General features: G+C 42.9%; 1 protein-coding gene across 6 annotated transcripts in view; it reads left to right on the top strand.

Annotated features, from left to right (window-relative positions):
* ABCA1 (ATP binding cassette subfamily A member 1) overlaps positions 1 to 19,816 on the top strand; it is a 97,632-nt gene that overhangs the window by 43,240 nt on the left and 34,576 nt on the right. For all 6 annotated transcript variants that reach the window (XR_011723325.1, XM_071731152.1, XM_071731148.1 and 3 more), the window contains 3 exons: positions 4,293 to 4,414; positions 8,434 to 8,625; positions 15,871 to 15,957. Coding sequence is in view for 5 of the 6 variants with exons in the window: in XM_071731152.1 (XP_071587253.1) it covers positions 4,293 to 4,414; positions 8,434 to 8,625; positions 15,871 to 15,957 (401 nt within the window). In the remaining variant the exon portion in view is untranslated. The remainder of the gene's footprint in view (positions 1 to 4,292; positions 4,415 to 8,433; positions 8,626 to 15,870; positions 15,958 to 19,816) is intronic.

The following is a 19,816-nucleotide window of genomic DNA, read 5'->3' as shown; positions in this document are numbered from 1 at the left end:
TCTCTATCATCTACCAGAAGTCCTGGCTCACTGGGGACATCCCAGATGACTGGAAGTTGGCAAATGTCACACCAATCCACAAGAAGGGCCGGAAGGAAGACCCAGGAAACTACAGGCCCATCAGCCTGACCTCAGTGCCTGGCAGGGTTATGGAACAGATCATCCTCAGTATAATCACGCAGCACCTGCAGGATGGACAGGGGATCAGACCCAGCCAGCACGGGTTTAGGAAGGGCAGGTCCTGTCTGACCAACCTGATCTCCTTTTATGATCAGGTGACCTGCCTGGTGGATGAGGGGAGGGCTGTGGATGTGGTCTACCTGGACTTCAGCAAGGCCTTTGACACCGTCTCCCACAGCATTCTCCTGAAAAAGCTGTCAGCCCACAGCTTGGACAGGAGCACCCTGTGCTGGGTTAGGAACGGGCTGGAGGGCCGGGCCCAGAGGGTGGTGCTGAACGGTGCCGCATCCAGTTGGCGGCCGGTCACTAGTGGTGTCCCCCAGGGATCAGTGTTGGGCCCAATTCTGTTTAATATCTTCATTGATGATTTAGATGAGGGGATTGAGTCCATCATCAGCAAATTTGCAGATGACACCAAGCTGGGGGGGAGTGTCGATCAGCTGGAAGGCAGGAGGGCTCTGCAGAGGGACCTGGACAGACTGGAGAGCTGGGCTGATTCCAATGGGATGAGGTTCAACAAGGCCAAGTGCCGGTTCCTGCACTTCGGCCACAACAACCCCATGGGGAGCTCCAGGCTGGGCACAGAGTGGCTGAGAGCAGCCAGGGAGAAAGGGACCTGGGAGTCTGGATTGACAGGAAGCTGAACATGAGCCAGCAGTGTGCCCAGGTAGCCAAGAAGGCCAATGGCATCCTGGCCTGTATCAGGAACAGCGTCACCAGCAGGTCCAAGGAGGTGATTCTGCCCCTGTACTCAGCCCTGGTGAGGCCACACCTCGAGTACTGTGTTCAGTTCTGGGCCCCCCAGTTTAGGAAGGATATCGAGGTCCTGGAGCAGGTCCAAAGGAGGGCACCTAGGCTGGTGAAGGGACTCGAGCACAGATCCTATGAGGAGAGGCTGAGGGAGCTGGGGCTGTTCAGCCTGGAGAAGAGGAGGCTCAGGGGAGACCTTGTTGCTCTCTACAACTACCTGAAAGGAGGTTGGAGCCAGGTGGGGGTTGGTCTCTTTTCCCAGGCAGCTCTCAGTAAGACGAGGGCATGGTCTTAAATTGTGCCGGGGGAAGTTCAGATTGGATATTAGAAAGAATTTTTTCACGGAAAGGGTGATGAGACATTGGAACGGGCTGCCCAGGGAGGTAGTGGACTCTTCGTCCCTGGAGACATTTAAAAAGAGACTGGATGTGGCACTCAGTGCCATAGTCTAGTGACTGCAGCGGTAGTTAATCAAGGGTTGGACTCGATGATCTCTGAGGTCCCTTCCAACCCAGCCTATTCTATGATTCTATGATTATTAGTAAGCTTGGTATTAGCCTGCAAAAGACTTTGTTTCTTTTGTTTTCTATTTTTGGAAAAGCATTTAGCTAATGCTTTTGTATTGCCTTAGGCCCTCCTGGATAAGCAGTCCTGGAGAAGAATGGCTGTCTTTAAGAGGAAACCTTTAATAAGGTCTCATCTTTTTTTAAGCATTCAGGACAGTAATTTAGACTGATTGGAGTGTTTGGTACTTGTTTTGTGGTTTGCAACTCACGCAGGCCTCCATGGGGGAAGGGGATTGCATGAGACACTGAATGACAAGTGGTAGAAGTAGGACCAGGGGCATAAGAGAAAACACATGAGAAGAAAGGCTGGCTTTCTGCTTAAGAGTCCTGCAGTGGGACCATGTCATTTGGATTTGGTCCCTTGGTCTTGCAAAGACCATGTGTGGTCTTGGGCAGGTAAGGATTTTAAGTAGTGATCATGGGTCTGTGCCCAGTGGGCTGGAAGCCAAGCATTGTCCCACAAGCAATTTTGGTAACATCACAGGTTGGTAACTTTACGTTCTGTTCCCTTCGTATTTTACTTCAAATGATAACAAGAGCGCCTTTTGATGTTTATAGGAGTTGCCTTAGGAAGACAGCTTCCATTTTTAGTGAATTCTAGTGCTGAACAAGTCTGAAGATGTTTGGCATGGCAAAAAGGCAGGGGGGAAATGCCATCTTAACACTGAGCCGGGTAATTACATCTATGGATGGTGTCAGGTTCCTTGTTACTCCCCATCATGACAATGAACAGACCAGCAGGAATCCTAGAATGGTTCAGGTTGCTTTCCAGCAGTTAAGTTACCCGTGGAATGTGTCCCCAGCCACGAAAATCCTGCTTCCACGTGGCTAAAAAACCCTCAAACCAAACCCACAAGTGAAAAAGCCTAGACAAACGCAAAAGGGAAACAGTAGCAAGGAAACAGAGCAAAGGCTGGGGAATTATTGCCTTGATTACATTTTAAAAAGATGTATGGCCCTTTGAGGGGATCTTGTAAAATATTTGAAATGAGGATCGATAAATGAAAAAGCTTGCAAACATCTGATCTCTGCATGCCATTGTGCCTTCTTCAGCCAGCCACCCCTTTGTCCATCTGAGTTTCTGGACGGTTGATGATCTCACCGAAAAATAAACAAGCTGCAGAAGTGTTTAGGGAGTTCAGCGTGCTAAGGAAGTAGCCAAGGAATCACAGTGGGGCGAATTTTTCCTGCAGTTGCTGTGAAGCGGGGAACAAAAGCTTTAGCTTCTGCTGGGAACAAAAGGACGTTTTTAAGTTACTGCAGGATCTTGACTCTTCCTCGCCTTTCCCCCGGCAGGGAGAGGGGGTGCAGCGGGGCGTTTGCACAGTGCCATCAAGCCCAGCAGACGGAGGAGGGCTCCTGCTGTGGGAGTGGGGGGTGAAGGAGAAACTTTCGTCCCGGAGTAACCTCCGCGTCGCCTCGGCCGCGGGTCGTGATTACTTTTTTTCCCTCGGAACAAAAAAGTGACAGGGAATTGGTAACTGGATATGTAGAGAAGAGAGCAATGACCGTCAGTAACCCCCCGCATGTCCCGTGCTGTAAGAGCAGAGCGCTTGGCCGCCCTGCCTCCCCACCCCCTTCCCCTGTTCCCTTTGCCTTGGCAGCGCCGAGCCTGGGAAGCGGGAGCAGCAGCCTCCCCGTCATTGCTGTGGGCACCCTGGCTGCCCTGGAGGCTTTTTCTTGAGGGCTGGGGGTTTTTTAAGGGTAGTACTCGCGGCGCTAAGCGACAAAGCACAGAAGACGGGGGTTGAGGGATGGAAAAAAACCCCAAAAACTTCTGTTGCAGCTGTTCCCTGTAGGAGGAGGAAGGTGCAAACTCTTGAGGCTCCTCTTGCATTACATTCCCTTTAGAGCTCGTTGTTTTCCGCAGTTTGCTGTGGGGTGTAACATCCTCTCTTCCCACAGTTGAAAAAGCCACATGATACCTAGTTGGCTGGCTTGACTTATTCTGGAACTCTTTCACCCTGGTAAATCCCACTGAGACCTACTCTCAGTTCTTCCTGACAGAACTGCTTTCCTTATCACTGCTTATTTAAACACCGTAAAGATAGAGTTGGTCTCTCATTTTGAAAAGGAAAGAACGCCAAAAGATGTTATGAGAGCCATTTGTTGAACCTCCAGGTTTCTGAACTTCAGTAGTGTACGAGCATTTTAATTCCCAGATCAGTGCTGTGATACAGATTTGTTTTAAAGCCAAAAGCACAAACACCAATGGCTTCAGAAGGTACAGCTTTTGGGAAAGAAAACTGAATAATATTTGCAGAAAATCTCCTGAATGGTTAAGATTGCTTCCTGAATCTGCATAGGAGTCTGTATTGTACTGTTTGTCTGCCTATGTCAGGCTTTGAAATAGTTTATGGTAGACTACATCTACATAATTAAATTGAGGCTAGTAAATTCCTTAGTGGTCTATGTACCAGCTCAGTCCCATCACTGAGTAACAACATGGGGATTAACTGAAGCCTCATCTTTGTGTGAGGCTAATGCTGGAGTTCGTTTCACTTCAGAGCATGGGAGAAGCCTTTTGTCTGTGTTCCTCCATCTGTGTATGGATGTGCAAATTGAGCTGAAGTAATGGTGTTAAAGGGAGATGTCTTTAAACGTTCGTCCTTTTTTTGAGATCAAGTAATTATGGATTGACAGCTCTGAAAACTGATAAATTTCAGAGCTCTTTGCGAGCAGCTCTTTTCCCTTTGTGCAGTTCCCTCTCCCTCATTTGTTAGCTTTGCTTTAACTGTTCAGAGCTTTCATTTGGCTCTGTGCTGACCAGAATGTTGCTTTTTTGTCACTTTCCAGACTTTAAACTTAGGGATTTCCTGATTGACAATGAGACCTTTTCAGATTTCCTCCACCATAATGTGTCTATGCCATCATCTGCAGTGGAGGAGCTACTGGATGCAGAGGTCAACCTCCAGCAGGTAAAGAGCACTTTCAACCATGAACATAATGCTTGTCTGTTGTTTGTTTAACCATACTGTCAAGACGCACTGTGCAGGACCCCTCTGTGCTTGCTGTTTTACACACATAGAGGAAAATGTAATTGGTGTTTCTCACTTCCCTTTCCCTTCAAGTCTTGCTTCATTGTAAACACTGACTCTGAGACCCGCATGCAAATGTTTTGATCTACATAAGAGAATAGCTTATTACCCTGTACGCTAAACTGAATTTCTTTCAATTTTTTTCCTTTTTTTTTGTTTTTTGTTTGTTTGTTTGTTTGTTTTTAAACCAAAGTAAAACATTAAGTTCCTGGTGCTGTTCAAACCGTATTAGTTTTTTTAGAAATGTAAATAGAGTGGGTTTTCCTGACCACTCAGCATGGTCTTGAAGAGAGTTTCTCTGTGTTACTCTGCCCTGGAGGCATGCTTTCCAGCCAGCAGCCACCTCTTCAAGACCAGTAAATGTGTACCTTATGAGTACAAGAACTCAAATGAAACTCCTGAGTGCTCCTGTGGCTGTCTTCAGAAACATTGGCCTTGGTGACTGTGCGCTGGAGCCTCTGTCCTGGGATACCTGTCTGCCCATTGTCAAGCTCAGAACATGTTTTTTCTGGATGAATCAGCCCACCTTCTGCATAATTTCTGATGAAGTCAGAACTGGTTGCTTCAGACTTGAAAGGAAGACCTGTGATTCTCTTAAGACAGTACAAAAAATGATATGGAAAATGAGGAGGAAACCCATTCTGCTTCCCAACTTTAGATAATTTCTTTGGAGCTGATTAATAGTCCTTTCAGGCTTTGTTTTTCATATAGTTAACACGCTGTCCCCCTTTGCACACTTGTGCCATTTATTGGTGCATTCTATCAAGCCATTGGTTTCACTGTGGTCTGATAATTAATCCTACAAGCAAAGGATATGTTCTACTAAAGAAACTAAGGTGGAAAAAATACATTCTTAACCATTTTAGACTGTAAGTTTTGTTTTGCTTGAAACTTATTTGCCTGAAATTCATATTAGAGTAAAACAGAACTGTGGTATGGGTAGGTCTGCAGGGATAACCAGAAGGCTTTAGAAACAATGACATAGTCATTCTACCTAGGCTGAAGGAAAGGCAGAAAGATTTTCAAAGAGGTGAAGAAGCTGTCTCAGACTTTATTTTGTGTGACTACCATATTATATCCATTGTATATCACAGAGCCAGTGAAAGGAGATGAAAAGCTTAGTTTTTCTCTGCATAACATATCTGAATGGTGGTGAAGGTGTAATCACTTGGCTAGTTCTGTCTTAAATGCCTCAAGCTTTGTTCTTTGTGGAAGTCTTGTGCTTATTTTTCCAAGACATGGGAGTGATATTTAAGATATTTAAGATCAGTTTTTTCTCTGGCAGGTCAGGAAGAGTTAATCTAAGCAACAAGGCAGTAAGCTGCAGAGGATGGCAGTGGCCTTTTCTGATACAGATAATAAATGAGACACAGAGCCTCTCTCTTCCTACAGGACAACTTCATATGACTTGCAAGACACACCCTTTTGATTTTGCTGGAAATGTGAGGTGGAGATCTGACCTCACTGCTGAGCCACATAGTGACTACAATAATAATAGGCAATAGTTGTTTGGTCTCTGACTGTACAAAGCCATATGGAAGACTTATTCAGAGTATGCAAACCTTTCACAGCAAATACACCCTTCTCCTGCAGTTTAAGTGTCCTGTTGTTTTCCAGTAAACTCAAAAGTTGCTGTAGTTAACTGAGGTCATCAAGGAGATGAGACTGTTCATCAGTGGTGTTACTGAGTGACAATACTCCACCATGCCAAACAGGGTCATGTATCCAGCATACTGAAACCAGTGCAGATACATACAAATGGCCAAAACCATGTCTTGATAGGATCATTGCTTCTTGGGGATAGGAGGTTCAACCTTGTGTACCTCCAACAGTGACAGTCATACTCCAGGCAGGGTGTGGGTTTTGGAAGGAGTCTAGATCAGCAGTGGCCAGGAAGCTATCTGATCAAGTCTTGGATGCTCCCATGTGTCCACACAGCTATATTACAGCTTTGACAGCAGGACTGGGTCCTATCTCTGTGAAAAATCCTCATGAGTAGACAGGTTCTGTACTGGAGCCACAGCATGACCCACTGAATGACAGTGAGGAATAAATGGTAATGGCCAGGGTGTATACAGCCTAGGACAACTCTCCCCATTTTGTGGAGCAAGGACAGTCCCAGGAGAGGATGATGTGACCTGTGAGCACAAAACAATCACCTGTGACTTCTTTCAGACATAAGCCTGGCATTTTGAGAGTCCTTAGGAGACATAACCTATCCAAATATATTTGTCTGTTGAAGGCTCCGTAGCTTCAGATTACCTGAAATGGTTGCAGAGAACTGGCTTTGTGCAACTTTGTGTTTTAACTGAAGGAAGCAGGCAGGGCTTTTGTTCTAGAGTCATATGCTGTGCATCTTCTTGTATTTGGAAAGAGCAGCTTTTCTCCAAAAGAGCTTAAAATCAGGGATTGTTCACCCTCACTTGGTAAGCACTGAGATACTGGGAGACACTTGTTTTTCTGTGTCAAGCCAGGAAAGCTGCTTTAGACTGATCCCAGGTCTCCTAAGTGTTATTCCAGGAATATTCTCTTTTCAGTGTGGCTACAGTGGTAGTAACTCTGAAGGCAAAAAACCCAAAACACCTAAACTTTTTCAAAAGGTGAGATGTGACATTTTTGGTGAGAAAACTATCCCTTCTATTCAGCTGAGTAACAAATAGAAACAGCCTATTTTGGCATTGGATGCAGACTAAAGTTAAAGGTTTGCACAAGTGTTGCATTATAAATCTATTCCCTCCTGTATCAGTTCCATTTGCTTGTTTTCTGAGTATAGTGCTTCTTTTCCCCTTGGATTGTTAATGTCCTTTTGGTTTTGAAAGATGAGAATTTTCAGGCTTACCAGCATGACTCAGGAACTCTTAACTCTTCTGGGATGAAGATCAGTCCTCTTTGGTTGTTGCTGGGGGATTGGGCAATGCATTTTGGATATTACAAAAGAGTAGAAATTAAAAATGAACTGTAAACTCTTGCTCACTGTTCATTTACAATATAATTGTTCCCTCTGTCTAGCCCTAAAGCAAACAAAGAACTCTTTCCAGTAGAAGACTCAGGAATTTCCTTGTGTTTGTTACATTTATGAAGTGTGCAGTTGTTTGACATGTACAGGTTTGTTGTTCAGCAAACCTAAATCCTCTTCTGAACTTACTAAAAGAAACTAGGCCACAAGGACTAAAAGGGATTGGAGGTAATTCAAAGGGATTTTATGCATTTCTTTCATAAATAAGATGGTTTCTTGTGGTTTAGGAAATTTTTTATTGACAAGTAATCCATAACTTTAAGTAAAATATGCCTGTAAAAGAAGACTAGGATCTTATCTCCTGTTTGTTGCAGCTGGTAAGATAAATTTTTCCACAGATAACTTATCTGCCAAAAACCACTGCAGAATGTTTCTCTCAGCAGCTAGATACTTCAGAGCTAAGGGAGAATGTGATCCTAATCCAGAGCAGCACAGAAAATATATCTGGGAGCTATACCTAAGGAGTTAGGGGCATAAGTCTCTTGCCATTCACATACATTTGCCAGACTTGTGTCTGGTCATAAGCCTTGTTTTGTCTCGGTAGCTCACTTCCCAGAAGGCTGAAGATTGGGCAATGCATGTACCCTTGGCTGGAGAAAACGGTTTTTGTGGAGGACAGGATCACTGCTGCTCTGTGCACGCATATGGGGAAGTGGGGAGTGTCCTGCCTCGCCCAGGAGTTTTCCCCCCTGTGCAGGGGGAAACTTTATTTTTGTGGAACTGAGTTACACATGGGTCAAGGCCATGCAACTTCTAGAGAAAAATGCCCTATTACCTCTATCTGGAAATGTTATGAACCGTTCGTTTTGTCTTGATGATAATCAACTTTGTGCTAAGAATCTTAACAGGAAGGGAGTCTTATTTGCTTTCCCCATTTTTCCAGGTAATTCTGTCTGGTCACCGAATGCGACTGCATGATCTCTGCAATAGCTCTACACTGTCTAAATTTCTCATAATCCAAAATCAGACTGTGACCATTGACTTTGAAGCTTCCATTTGCACATTGCCAAAGGAACAACTCCAAGCAACTGAAAAAGTGTTCCATGCTAACCTGAATCCTTTGAAGCCACTTCAGGTAAGTCCATTGGTCTCACTGTGAGAGGCTATCATTGACACTGTGACAGTTTTCCAGGCCTTTCAATCTAGGAACTCATCCCTGAACTTCCATAATCAACTCTTCATTGAAGTAAGGAAGAGGAAAAATGGTCTGTATCCCTGTATCATGAACAGGGTCTGTATCCCTGTTGCTTCTTCCTGTCATTCTTACTCTTCTGTTGCAGTGTGTTACTTGCTTGAGCATAAATATGTGTGGTCCATGTCTCAGTTTGTCGAGAGGAAAATATTTATGCTTTGTAGTAGTAAACAGGCTCTTAGTTGGCCCTGTGTTTTGGTCAGATGTTGTCTTCACTGGAATGAGCCCAGATGTTAAACTGGCCAGTGCTGAGTGATAAAACCATCACCCTCTGTCCCTTACCATAGGGCCACTGAGTGCAGAATTTTCTAGCCAGTAACAAACCATCTTTAAGCAGTTTTAATTCATACAAAGAGGAATTAAATCTTTAAAGCCTGATTTCAAAGACTGACCAGGTGAATGGGTTTGGGACCGTAAGTTCATTGAACTTCAGGAAAATACATTATTTAGGGGGTGACTTAGCTGTTTATCTAAAAAGCCCCAGTGCTACTTTGTTACCCATCCACTGTATCTAGTAAAATACAGAAGCTAGACAGACCTGAGTGCTGGAAGTACCACTAGAGAGAAGGGACTACAGAGCCTACTCTGTAACCCACTAAAACAAACACTATGATCTGCTGTTGAAGAAATAAACACTTCATCTATGTCAGTTTCCACATTTGATGAGCCTTTCAGGACAGAAAGTCATGTACCGCTTGCTTGGCTTTATCCCTAGTCAAAGAGGGTCATTGTCAAGTATAGAATCATATTATTCCTCTGTGCAGTACATAGTGGTCAGTTACTGCCCTCCACAGCTCATCTTCTGTTTTCTTGTGTCCTCCATCTGCATTTTTTCTTTCCTGCTAGAAGAGCAAGATAATTGTTTTAAGAGATGGGGTAACAGCACTAAAATTGTCCCCATAACAAAGATGAGTTGTTTGAAAAAGGAATGGCTATAAGCAGTGTCTTTTGTTCAGTTAGATCTATATGCATACATTTACTTCAAATCACTCAAATGCTAAAATTCTGGTGACTGAAGGGGATGAAAATGCCCAGCGATACTACATCTCAGCCTTGGTCTTCTGGGCCCTCTGGAGTCTTGCTTTTCTCATTCATGGCATTCTCCACAATTTAGCTGACAAAAGCAGCTTCTTCTGAGTGTACCAGTGTTGTTAAATCTACATTGTTTGGTGAAAGAAAGCAGTTGTTGAACCATCCATGCCACTTGGCAACAGCAAAGTAGATAAAGCCATTATGTGCATTTTTGGGGGAGTTCTGAGGAGCTGGCTCATGATCTTGGCTGCAGAGGAAAAAAACATTGAGTTCAAAGAAGTTCTAAGCGTGCTGTGTACTGTATTCCATCTTGTGAAGGTCCATGGCTTCCCTGAGGTAAATGTCACAGGCTATGCTGTACTTAGTGGCCGTAATGCATCAGTGAATTAAATTAAAAAAAAAAAAAAAATCAACAAAACCTCCTAGCTTCAATGTGGCCAGGAAAAAAATGAATAAATTAACTCTAAGGTTAGGACAAAAACATTTGAAACTGTTTTTAAAGGCAAAACAGTGCCTTGACCTGCAGTAGCATCTTTGAACAAAGAAGGAACTTTGTGAACAAAGGAGGCTTTTGACTAAAAGCTTATCATTTAAGGCACTGTGGGTCAAATTTTGGAAATGCATGCTGAAGCTACCATGCATTGAAAACTTAACACTACAAAGCCTGCAAACCAATGCCAACAATTTTACCAGAAGTGTTTTGGTTTTTTTTTCCCTTGATGTACTGCACAGCATGGCATTTCGGTAAGTAAAGGTAAGGGCCAGATCAAACGCAGGTACAACAAGAATTCGGAGGTTTTTGGCTCATGTAATATGACCTGGACTCCACTGTTTGCAGCATTCTGTGATTCAGAGTGAGGCATCATTTCAAGAAGAATTAAGTCAATACAATTTCGGTGAAAAGGACCTGCAGTTGTATGCATAAATGGTTATTATCAATGTTTTGAACAGTAAAACAGGAAGGTTTGCCTCTCAGGTGCCACAACCATAGAGTGGCTGTAACATCTTGAATTATCTTAATGCAGAAGACTCAGGCCAGCATCCACCTGCTTATTCCTGCTCCTGTGTGTTCCTGTTCCATCTACAAGATCATGCAGCAGATTGCTTCATGGAAATGATCCAGATTAAAAGGGACTGACCTGATTGTATGTGTACATGAACATTTTTTCTGAAACATGAAGGGATGGATGCAAGACTGGGAACTTGGGCCAGGGTGTGTGTGTGTGTGTGTGTGAGCTGAGACCTCTATGTTAACACCTGCTTCTGCCAGCTTAAAGTGCAGGTGCATTTGCAGCCAAGTAACTCAAAATAGAACAGCAATTCTTAGAAAATTATGGACCAGGCACAGTTTAAAAAGGAAACTCAAGTGCATACATGGTGAACTCATGACATCCAAATGTCACAGCACTGTTAGGGAACCTCTTAATAGACTCATATGTTCTATCCAAAACAGCTTAAGTGTTGCCCAAAGTGTCCAGTTAAGGCAAATAAAGGCCTTAATGAAAATCTTACATTAGAGTTTGTAATTCTGCCACTGATACTTTGTATTACTTAAGTTTAGTCTGCTCTGTTGGATATGAAAACAGAGCCAAGCACAAAGACGCAAGGTGGGGAGGTTGAAGTGGGCTTCCGTCCCTATTCTTTGTTATGCAAGAACGTGTTGCGGCTCAACTGTTTATATTGAAACCCAACAAAATAAGCGGGTGTTATCACAGAGCATGAAGGCAGAGGATCAGTGATGACTGAATATTTTCTCTAGTAGAGGCAAAAAGTGTTTCAGAAAATAAAATTCCCTTTTTCAGGACCCATGTCTTAGTATTAATTCTCTGAAGTCTTGTGGCCAACACTAAGTCCTGCAGGGCATAGGACATCTCATGAAGCCCTGTGTGGACACACCTCTTCTTAAGGTTTCCCTTGCACTGGATGTAGTTAATGAGACTGTGTGGCTGGAGAAGCTGATTTGACAACAACAAAACAGTACCTCTAACTGCATGCACACAAATTTCCTTGCCATAAATCTGTTGTGGCTTGTGTACTGTAATGGTTCTGGGAGAAGTGTGGGTGAGCACATGAAAATCTGATTGTTTCTTCTGTCTTTGTAATATGGGGTGGTATTCTGTCTAGGTATTCTGAACTAGGTATTGAATAATAAATATAGTTGAAAAATGGCTTTAGAAAAGGTCTCTTAATGTAAATGCAGTTTCAGCTGCAACTGAAACTGTGGCTTTCCTTGCTCTTTTCAGAGTTTTTCAGTCAAGCACAATGATATCATGCTTTTAAGCAGCTGTACTTTGGGACTTGCACTCACAGGAAACAAAAGCAGAAGTTTAAAGCACATGATTTTTTTGCAAAGTTTGGTGTAAATTTTCTGCTAAGATCAGTATACAGTTGTTGTAACTATTTCAAAGCAAGCATGGCAGAGTGTAAACTTAGGTTAGAAATTAGGTATAAGTTGTTCACCATGAGACACACTGTAAGACTGCCCAGAGAAGCTGTGCATATCCCCTCCCTGAAAGGGTTCAAGGCCAGGTTGGATGGGGCTTGGAGCAACCTGGTCTAGTGGGAGGTGTTCCTGCCCATGCAGGAGAGTTGGAACAAGATGATCCTTAAGGTTGCTTCCAAAGCAAACCATTCTAGATTTCTCATTAAGCAGAAACAGCTATATGATGCAGACAGTGCCTGGATTTTGTTATGACCTGCCAGCACTTCAAATGCATGCATTCTCCTAAATGTTAAAGAAACAGTTGTCCGTCCCTTCTAGCAGAAGCTGATAAATGGACTTTTTCAAGTCATGTCTTGACTGTGCTGTCAACTTTTCATCTCAAGTATTTGCTTCTATTTCAAGTGTTGTAGCAGGCACAGTAATCTGTAGATTAGATGCAGTCTGTGTAATCTGTACCTCAAGAGTATTGTGATGTTGACTGCCCCAAAAGAGTAGTCTAACTGAAGACACTAACACAGTAACTGAAAAGGGCAGTTCAGTTCAAAACCTGTTGGAACTTGGGCTTTTCATGGTGTGCCTAGAATGGACAGGTGATGTTTTTGCTGCATTTAATTGGAAAATGAGTCATTACCTGCCCAGCCCCAAGATGTAGTGCAGACACCTATTAAAAACATTGTTACAGGGGGACCAGTCTTATTGGAGCTACCCGGAATCTAGAGAGCTCTTCTGAATGTAAGGAACTGCTTAATGAGCCACTGCAAAGTGCTGTTTTCCAGGGAAATTCATAACATGCTCATCTGTACAAGGAAGACTGACCACTTGTGACTGATTTTTGTCTTTGTCTCTGCATATTTCAGTTGTGAGAGGCTTTTTTCAGTTGTGAGTGAGCTTTAGAATGCAAAGAGTGGTGGTAAATAAAGCAAAACTCCCTCTGTAGCAATGGCACCATTGCAAGTTTGGGTGAAAAATAAATTCACAGTGTTGTGAATTTGTGACAGTGGAAATATAAGGGTGGTAGGATGTGAAAGTATAGGTGTGTTCTCAGCACATTTCAGCATAAGGTTTGCAAGCTCCTTGAGCCTTGCAGGTATACTTGCATACTGCGTCAGACTGAAGTCCAGTTCAGCTCAGTGATCCCTGGATGCTGGTTCAGCAGTGGCCCACAAAGAAAGCATGTGGCACGTGAAAGACAGTAGGCATGTGGCAAGTATGTAGTAACAATTCCTCCCTGTAATGTCCTGTTCTTCAGTAGCTTGCAACTCAAGACTTTTTCAGCTACTTCTGAGATATTGGTGTTAAGCTTTTGGATTTTTTTTAATGTAATGAGTTCTTCTAAGACTTTATTAAACCTTCTGGTACCTCCAGCATTACATAGTATCCACCACTATTTTCAATTAGTTGTGCATGCAGTGTCTCCTTTGGCTTGCTTTAGACCAGTGTTTTAACTGGAAACCCTCTAGTCCTGTATGATGAGGCACAATGAGCCATGATCCTTTGTTCCCATTCTTATCCCACTTGTAATTCTACAGACCTCTGTCATGTGACTTCTCTTTGTCACAAGACCCTACTGGAAGAACTGTGGTTCATTGTTCTTCCTTCAGATGCCTTTCTTATCCTGAGTCATACTTCTTGGCCTTTTTCTGTCCTTGTGTTCCTTCAGAGATGGAAGATGCAAAATTGCCTGTGGTACTTAAGAAATGGCATTGCATGATGATTTTATATATACTGCTTATATAAAATATATATATATGATATATGTATAATATAATACAATACAATATAAAAAATAATACATAATGAATAGAATAGAATAGAATAGAATAGAATAGAATAGAATAGAATAGAATAGAATAGAATAGAATAGAATAGAATAGAATAGAATAGAATAGAATAGAATAGAATATATATATTGATGGTGATCTGTCTTACCACTGTAATTCTAAGATTTTCCTTTCCGAGTGGCAGTAGCTAGTTCAGTGCCACTAAAGGGTATATTAAGGTAGAACTGACTTACTTACTTTAGTTTGTAGCACTAAATTTTGTCTGGCTCTTAACAGCAGTGTGTCAGCATGAAGGATTTCACTAATCCTTTGCTTCTGACTTCTTACTGTTCCAAACCGATTAGTATCATGAGAAAAATCTTCCTTATCTACTCTGTCCCTGAATATTTGTCCGTCCAAATACAGCAAACATCACAAATTGGTATAGTTTGATGATTGTCATGGTTGTATATGAAGATGAACAAGCACATCTACTGTTACGCGTGAACACAGGACACTTTCTTCCTCATCTTGTTGCTGCAATGGTGGTACAGCTATGGAGCTTTGATATTTGCTGACTGTATTTCTTTAAATGTGTCTTCAAGGTCGTAACCTGTGGGGAGTTTGTTGGGTTTTTTTGTTCTAATGATATGTTTTAATTTATCCAAACCTTAAGGACTATATCTAGTAGACATCCATATCGATTATAGACACCCTCCTGAATTTGCAGGTGGCTGTGGAGCAGATGCTAACTGTGCTCTCAGAAAAGTTTGGTCATAAATTCACTGGCAGATCAGTGGAACAGTGACCATTTCCACCATCTGGCACTGCCCAGGTTTCATCACTCTCCAGCAAATCAACTAGAACATGTGAAAGCCTTCAGACTTAGCTTCCAGACATTACCCCAGGACAGATATGAAAATACAAACCTTAAGCCCCAAAGATGTGTGCTAATAACAAGGACATTGATTGTTTCTCTGTGTGTCACAATGCTGCAATTTTGCTTGCCTTCAAATGCTGCAATGTTAGGCTGTTAATGTGAAACATTAGGAAAGCTTAATTTTTAGGATTGTGCCCAAATGTTTCCCATGCAAGATAATCCAGGTATGTGAACAGAAAGGAAAAAAAAAACAACCCACAAACCAAAACCTGGACCTACCAATTACCTGTAGAACAACTGGAAACAAGGAATTACATGTAGAACAACTGGAAACTAGAACAAATAGTTTCCTGGAAGCAGTTTCTTCTACTTCTGGAAGCATGTCTCTTGTGATGATGGTAAAAGTCTCCTGTTTCTTGGAAGCTGGTTATTTTAAAATATACCCTTGGTTTACATTACAGTATAATATCAAGGTCTGATGGAAGGACTAGAGCAATGAAGATGATGCAGCAAGATTTCTCTGTATCTCAGCTAGTATCTGTAAAGTCCTTCTGAAAAGTTTGTGTCTACCAAGTTGTCATTTCCTCTTTTGTGTAGACCTTGCATCCCCTTCTTAGAACTAGCTTGTAGGACTTCAGGTCTGTCCACATGCTGTGCTTGGTTTTTGACCTGAAGTGCAAGCCATCCTTTGCAGTTTAAGTGTGTGTTCCTGCATTTAGCATTTTATTTGGACATTTTTAATTGTAACATCTGCATACCTGCTCTGTGAGGAAGGAAAGGGATGTACTCATTACATTGTGGGGGGCTGAAGTCCAGGGTACAGGAAGGCACAGGGTACAGTCCAAGGTGGCACAGGAAGAATTGGCACAAGAAGCCAGTTCTGTCTTCCTCAGTGAGCATTTTGCCATGTAAACAGTCCTCACAACTCTTCATCGCTAGAATGTTTACAGGATTTTAATTTCTTTGTTTATGCCCTGCAGTGACGTCTAGTTTCCTTTGCTCTCTTCCTGCAGAGGCATATGTCTTTCAACTCCTCTTTGCGTGATCTGTCAGAAACCATGGAAGCTTTGAGAGGGAGCCTTGGGAAACTTGTTAAAGAGGTAAGTAGTGCACCTTTGTGCCAGGAAAAACACACCATGGTTGCTGTTTTAGCCTGCAATTGAGTAATAAAACACTTATATCCTTGGTGCAACTCAAATCCCTGGCTTGTTTTTAAACTTCCCCACATCCTACAGCCTTTCTCCCTGTGTCAGTAGAACCAGCATGTACTTTGCAACCCCTTGGCACTTCAAGTTACTAACACTGTAGGAATTAATCTATAATGAATAAAGATTGGGTCCTCAAGTTTTCTATGGGGTTTGCCTTCTCAAGCAGTGACGCTACTGTCAGGCTTACAGTACATCTGCTGCATAGCAATGTCTTGCAAAATTCATGTGAACTTGTTCCTTTTCCAGATTTTCCACTCGCCAACTGTTGTCAGGGTTATATATGTCTGGGTGTGGTGAGGGTGTGGCATGTGGAAAAGATGTGGCCGTTTTTACCTAAATTAGTAGCTGCAGGCTACTGTGCACTCTTACTGTTCACTACTCGAGTAGTTTTTTGGGGCAGAGGTTGTTTTCCGGCCTTTGTGGGGCATTCATTGCAGTACTATCTCACCACTGGCTGGGAAAAGCTATGGGAAAACATAAATAACGATATACAGAGGCAAAGTGACATTATATAGAGACTGCAAGTAATTGTTTTTGCAGGTGAAAGGACAGATGAAAAGCCCTGCATGCCTAGCATGAGTCAGAAGTCAAAAACTGGAGTGTTGTTTGTTGTTTTGTTTGTTGTTTTTTTTTAAACCAGAAACTTATCTTAGTTGCGTTTTGGCTGGCTCTGACTTTGAAGTACTGCTACTAGGCAAAAACATTCTCCCCTCGAAGCGGAGATCACAACCATCTCAACTAAATAATGCTGACATCACCTCATTCTCCTCCCCCCTTTGCTCGTCTTCAGTCTTTGCATCAGGGCGAGAGAGCTCGGAGCGGTGAACGGCAGTAACCTCGGGCAGGCTGCAGCAGAGCGGGTCACTTTAGGTTAGCCCGTCCTCCCCTCCCACCGAGGAGCGGCTGCCGACAGCCAGCGCCCTGCCCGCCGTCCTTCCTTCGCCTTCCCGATGTCGTGGCCTGGCAGCCAGCCCGACCCGCTACCAAAGCCCGCCGCCAGGTCCTCTTCCCAGTGAAATTCAGACGGTTCCAGGATCAGCTTCAGTTAAGACGCTGGCAGAGCTCTTGCTGGTAACAGGGAAGCTGCCCTTCAGAGTTTGATTACAGCTGTTTCCCGTTACGTCACTGAAGCTCGCCTTTTTTTTCTGTTCTGGGATAAAAATAATTGAAACCATGTGATAACTCAGTTTGCTGATGTGGCCGAAAATGTTGCAGGGTAATGTCTCTTTTGCCTGGCAGCTGCTTTGGGTAGGACTACCTTTTATTCTACCCTATTGATGTGCAAACAAAGGCAGCGTTTTCCTCTGCCGACAGCTGAGCTGCTCCAGATGGTTTGACCGAAAGTTACTTCTTATTGTCTGGCAGGCTAATTTCTGTGTGAAAAGGAGGGAATTGGCCCCTTGTTTCGAAGGGCAGCAGCTTGAGGGGGTGGAGAGAACTGTTGTTTGTGCCACATCTAGGAGCCTTTCTATCGACCAATTTTAATTTAGAAATGGTCTGAACAAGGTATTTGTCTCTGAGCATGGGAACTGATTGTATCTGTGTCACTGGAGTCTTTAAATAAACGTGGGAGGGCAGATTAAACACTGAGAGCAAGTGCAACTATTAAACACTTAAAGAGACGGGTCTGATGTCTAGAAGAAATAGCTCAGTCACCTTACATGCGAGATACTTGCTTCCAATGGTGTGACCGTAGCAGCTCTGCATGTCAGTTGTCAGGTTGTTGGAGCCAAAGTTGAAACACAGATGCTTGCTCAAACTGCTTTAAAATTATATGTAGAAATGTGCTAATGAGAGACCATTTTCTCAATTTAGGGAGTTCATAGTACTTTAGCAGTTTACTTCCTGTTGAGGAAAAATTCATAGAATCATCAAGGTTGGAAAAGACCTCTAAGATCATTGAGTCCAGCTGTCCACCTAGCAACCCCTAACCACTAAAACACTGTAGCTCTTCATCTACCCATCATTTGAACACCCCCATGGATGGTGTCCCCCTCACATCCCTGGCAGCCTGTTCCAATGCCTCACCAGTCTTTCTGTGAAGAAGTCTTACCTAATATCTAACCTGAATCTACCCTGGTGGAGCTTTACCCCCTTTCCTCTTGTCCTAAAATTTCCTAGTTTTCCTAAGGTACCAAAAATACCCAAGGGGTGCCTCTGAATTGAACTGACATCTGAAAAGTGACAGGTGAAAAAAAGGGCTTGGCCTTTTGATTGAGGAGTCAACAGATCCAAAAATCCACATGAGCATATGTAACCAACAAATGCTGTTGTGTGACGTTTTTTTCATTCATGTCCCATGATGCTAATGCCCTGTCACTCCGAACCTCTGCAGGCAGATTGAGTGGCACTAGCGTGCAGACAAAGGCAGTAGCAAGAAAATGAAAATACACTTGAAGTGGTCACTCTGGACACATGTACCAAATCCTTATGCTTTTACTGTTCTCACAGCCATCTTCTAACATATCAACATGTATTGTGTTTTTGAGCAGCTAAAAATACAGACTTCTTCTGTGTGTAACACATAGTAGCTGTTGCGTAGCATCAAGAATTTTTGCCCAGATGTTGGCACATCCAAAGCATGCATAGCACCACAGATGAACACAATGGGTCAATCAGGTTTGTCTCAGTGTAAGGCCAGACTCTGGCATGCTTTCCTTGAGTGGATTTGGATTGAATTGTTTGAGCACACCATCGCTTTCTGTGTTGTTGCTGGCTGGCTTTGCCAGCTGTCCGAGACTTCGATTATATGCATTTTATTTAAACAAAGGTGAGCAAAACTGACAGATGGTCTTTGACTCTGGTATTGTCTCTAAAAAAGAGAGCAGTCAGGCCACAGCATCTAGAGTGGTTTCTGAGATGCAGCTGATAAGCAGTTACAAAAAGGTGTCTCGGCAGCTCTGCTTGCCCTTATTAGTTTATTATGCTGTTCAGGGAAGCACAGCAAGAACGTCCAAGTTAATGTCACCTGATATTTCAGTAGGGGTAAAGATAATGTATCAAATGTTAGAAAAGATTTAGAAATGGATAGAGAACTGCCTGTTAAATGTTAGTTGGACACTATAAAAACTCTGGATTACCCTACTGTTCAATATGGAATACAGTTATAGGCCTTGCCACTTCAAAAAGGGGTAGGAGAACTGGGAAGATTTCAGAGAAGGGCAATTAGGACATTCAGATTTGGAATTACTTTTACACAGTGAACAAGGAGGGATAGTCAGGGACTTGTCAGCTTGGAAAAGAGAGGAGAGTATGACAGAAGTCTACAGAGTTGAGTGGCTGAGTAAAAAAATATTCACTTTGTATGTTCATTGTTTCTTCCTTCACAAAAAACATGACACCAAAGGGAGCTAATCATTGCTAATTTAAGAGGAAGGGAGAGAAGGTTATTTCCAGTGGTGTTCAGTGTGAATGCTGAAAATTCTTGGTGCTTACTATGGAGAAAATCAATTGAGGGTTAGGAAGCAGAAATTCCCTGAGCTGAAAATTAATGGAAGATGAAGGTTACTTGGAAAAAATATCCTATACTCTAGTCCTTGCCTTACATTTTCCTAACATCCATTTATTGTCACCATCACAGAGGTTACTGAGTCTGTATGAACACATCTCTGCTGATCCTCTTTTATCTTCACAAAGGGAGTCTGCGAGCAGTGCTTTAGTGTAGTGTGAAACTTCATGGAGATGCATTTTTTTTTCCATTGTAGTGAGCTTGGCCATGACTGTGAATACAGCAGCATTAATGCAGTGAGTG

The sequence above is a fragment of the Heliangelus exortis genome, chromosome Z (genome assembly GCF_036169615.1).
Source record: "Heliangelus exortis chromosome Z, bHelExo1.hap1, whole genome shotgun sequence".
Lineage (NCBI taxonomy): Eukaryota > Metazoa > Chordata > Aves > Apodiformes > Trochilidae > Heliangelus > Heliangelus exortis.
This window is presented reverse-complemented; position numbering and strand designations above follow the sequence as displayed.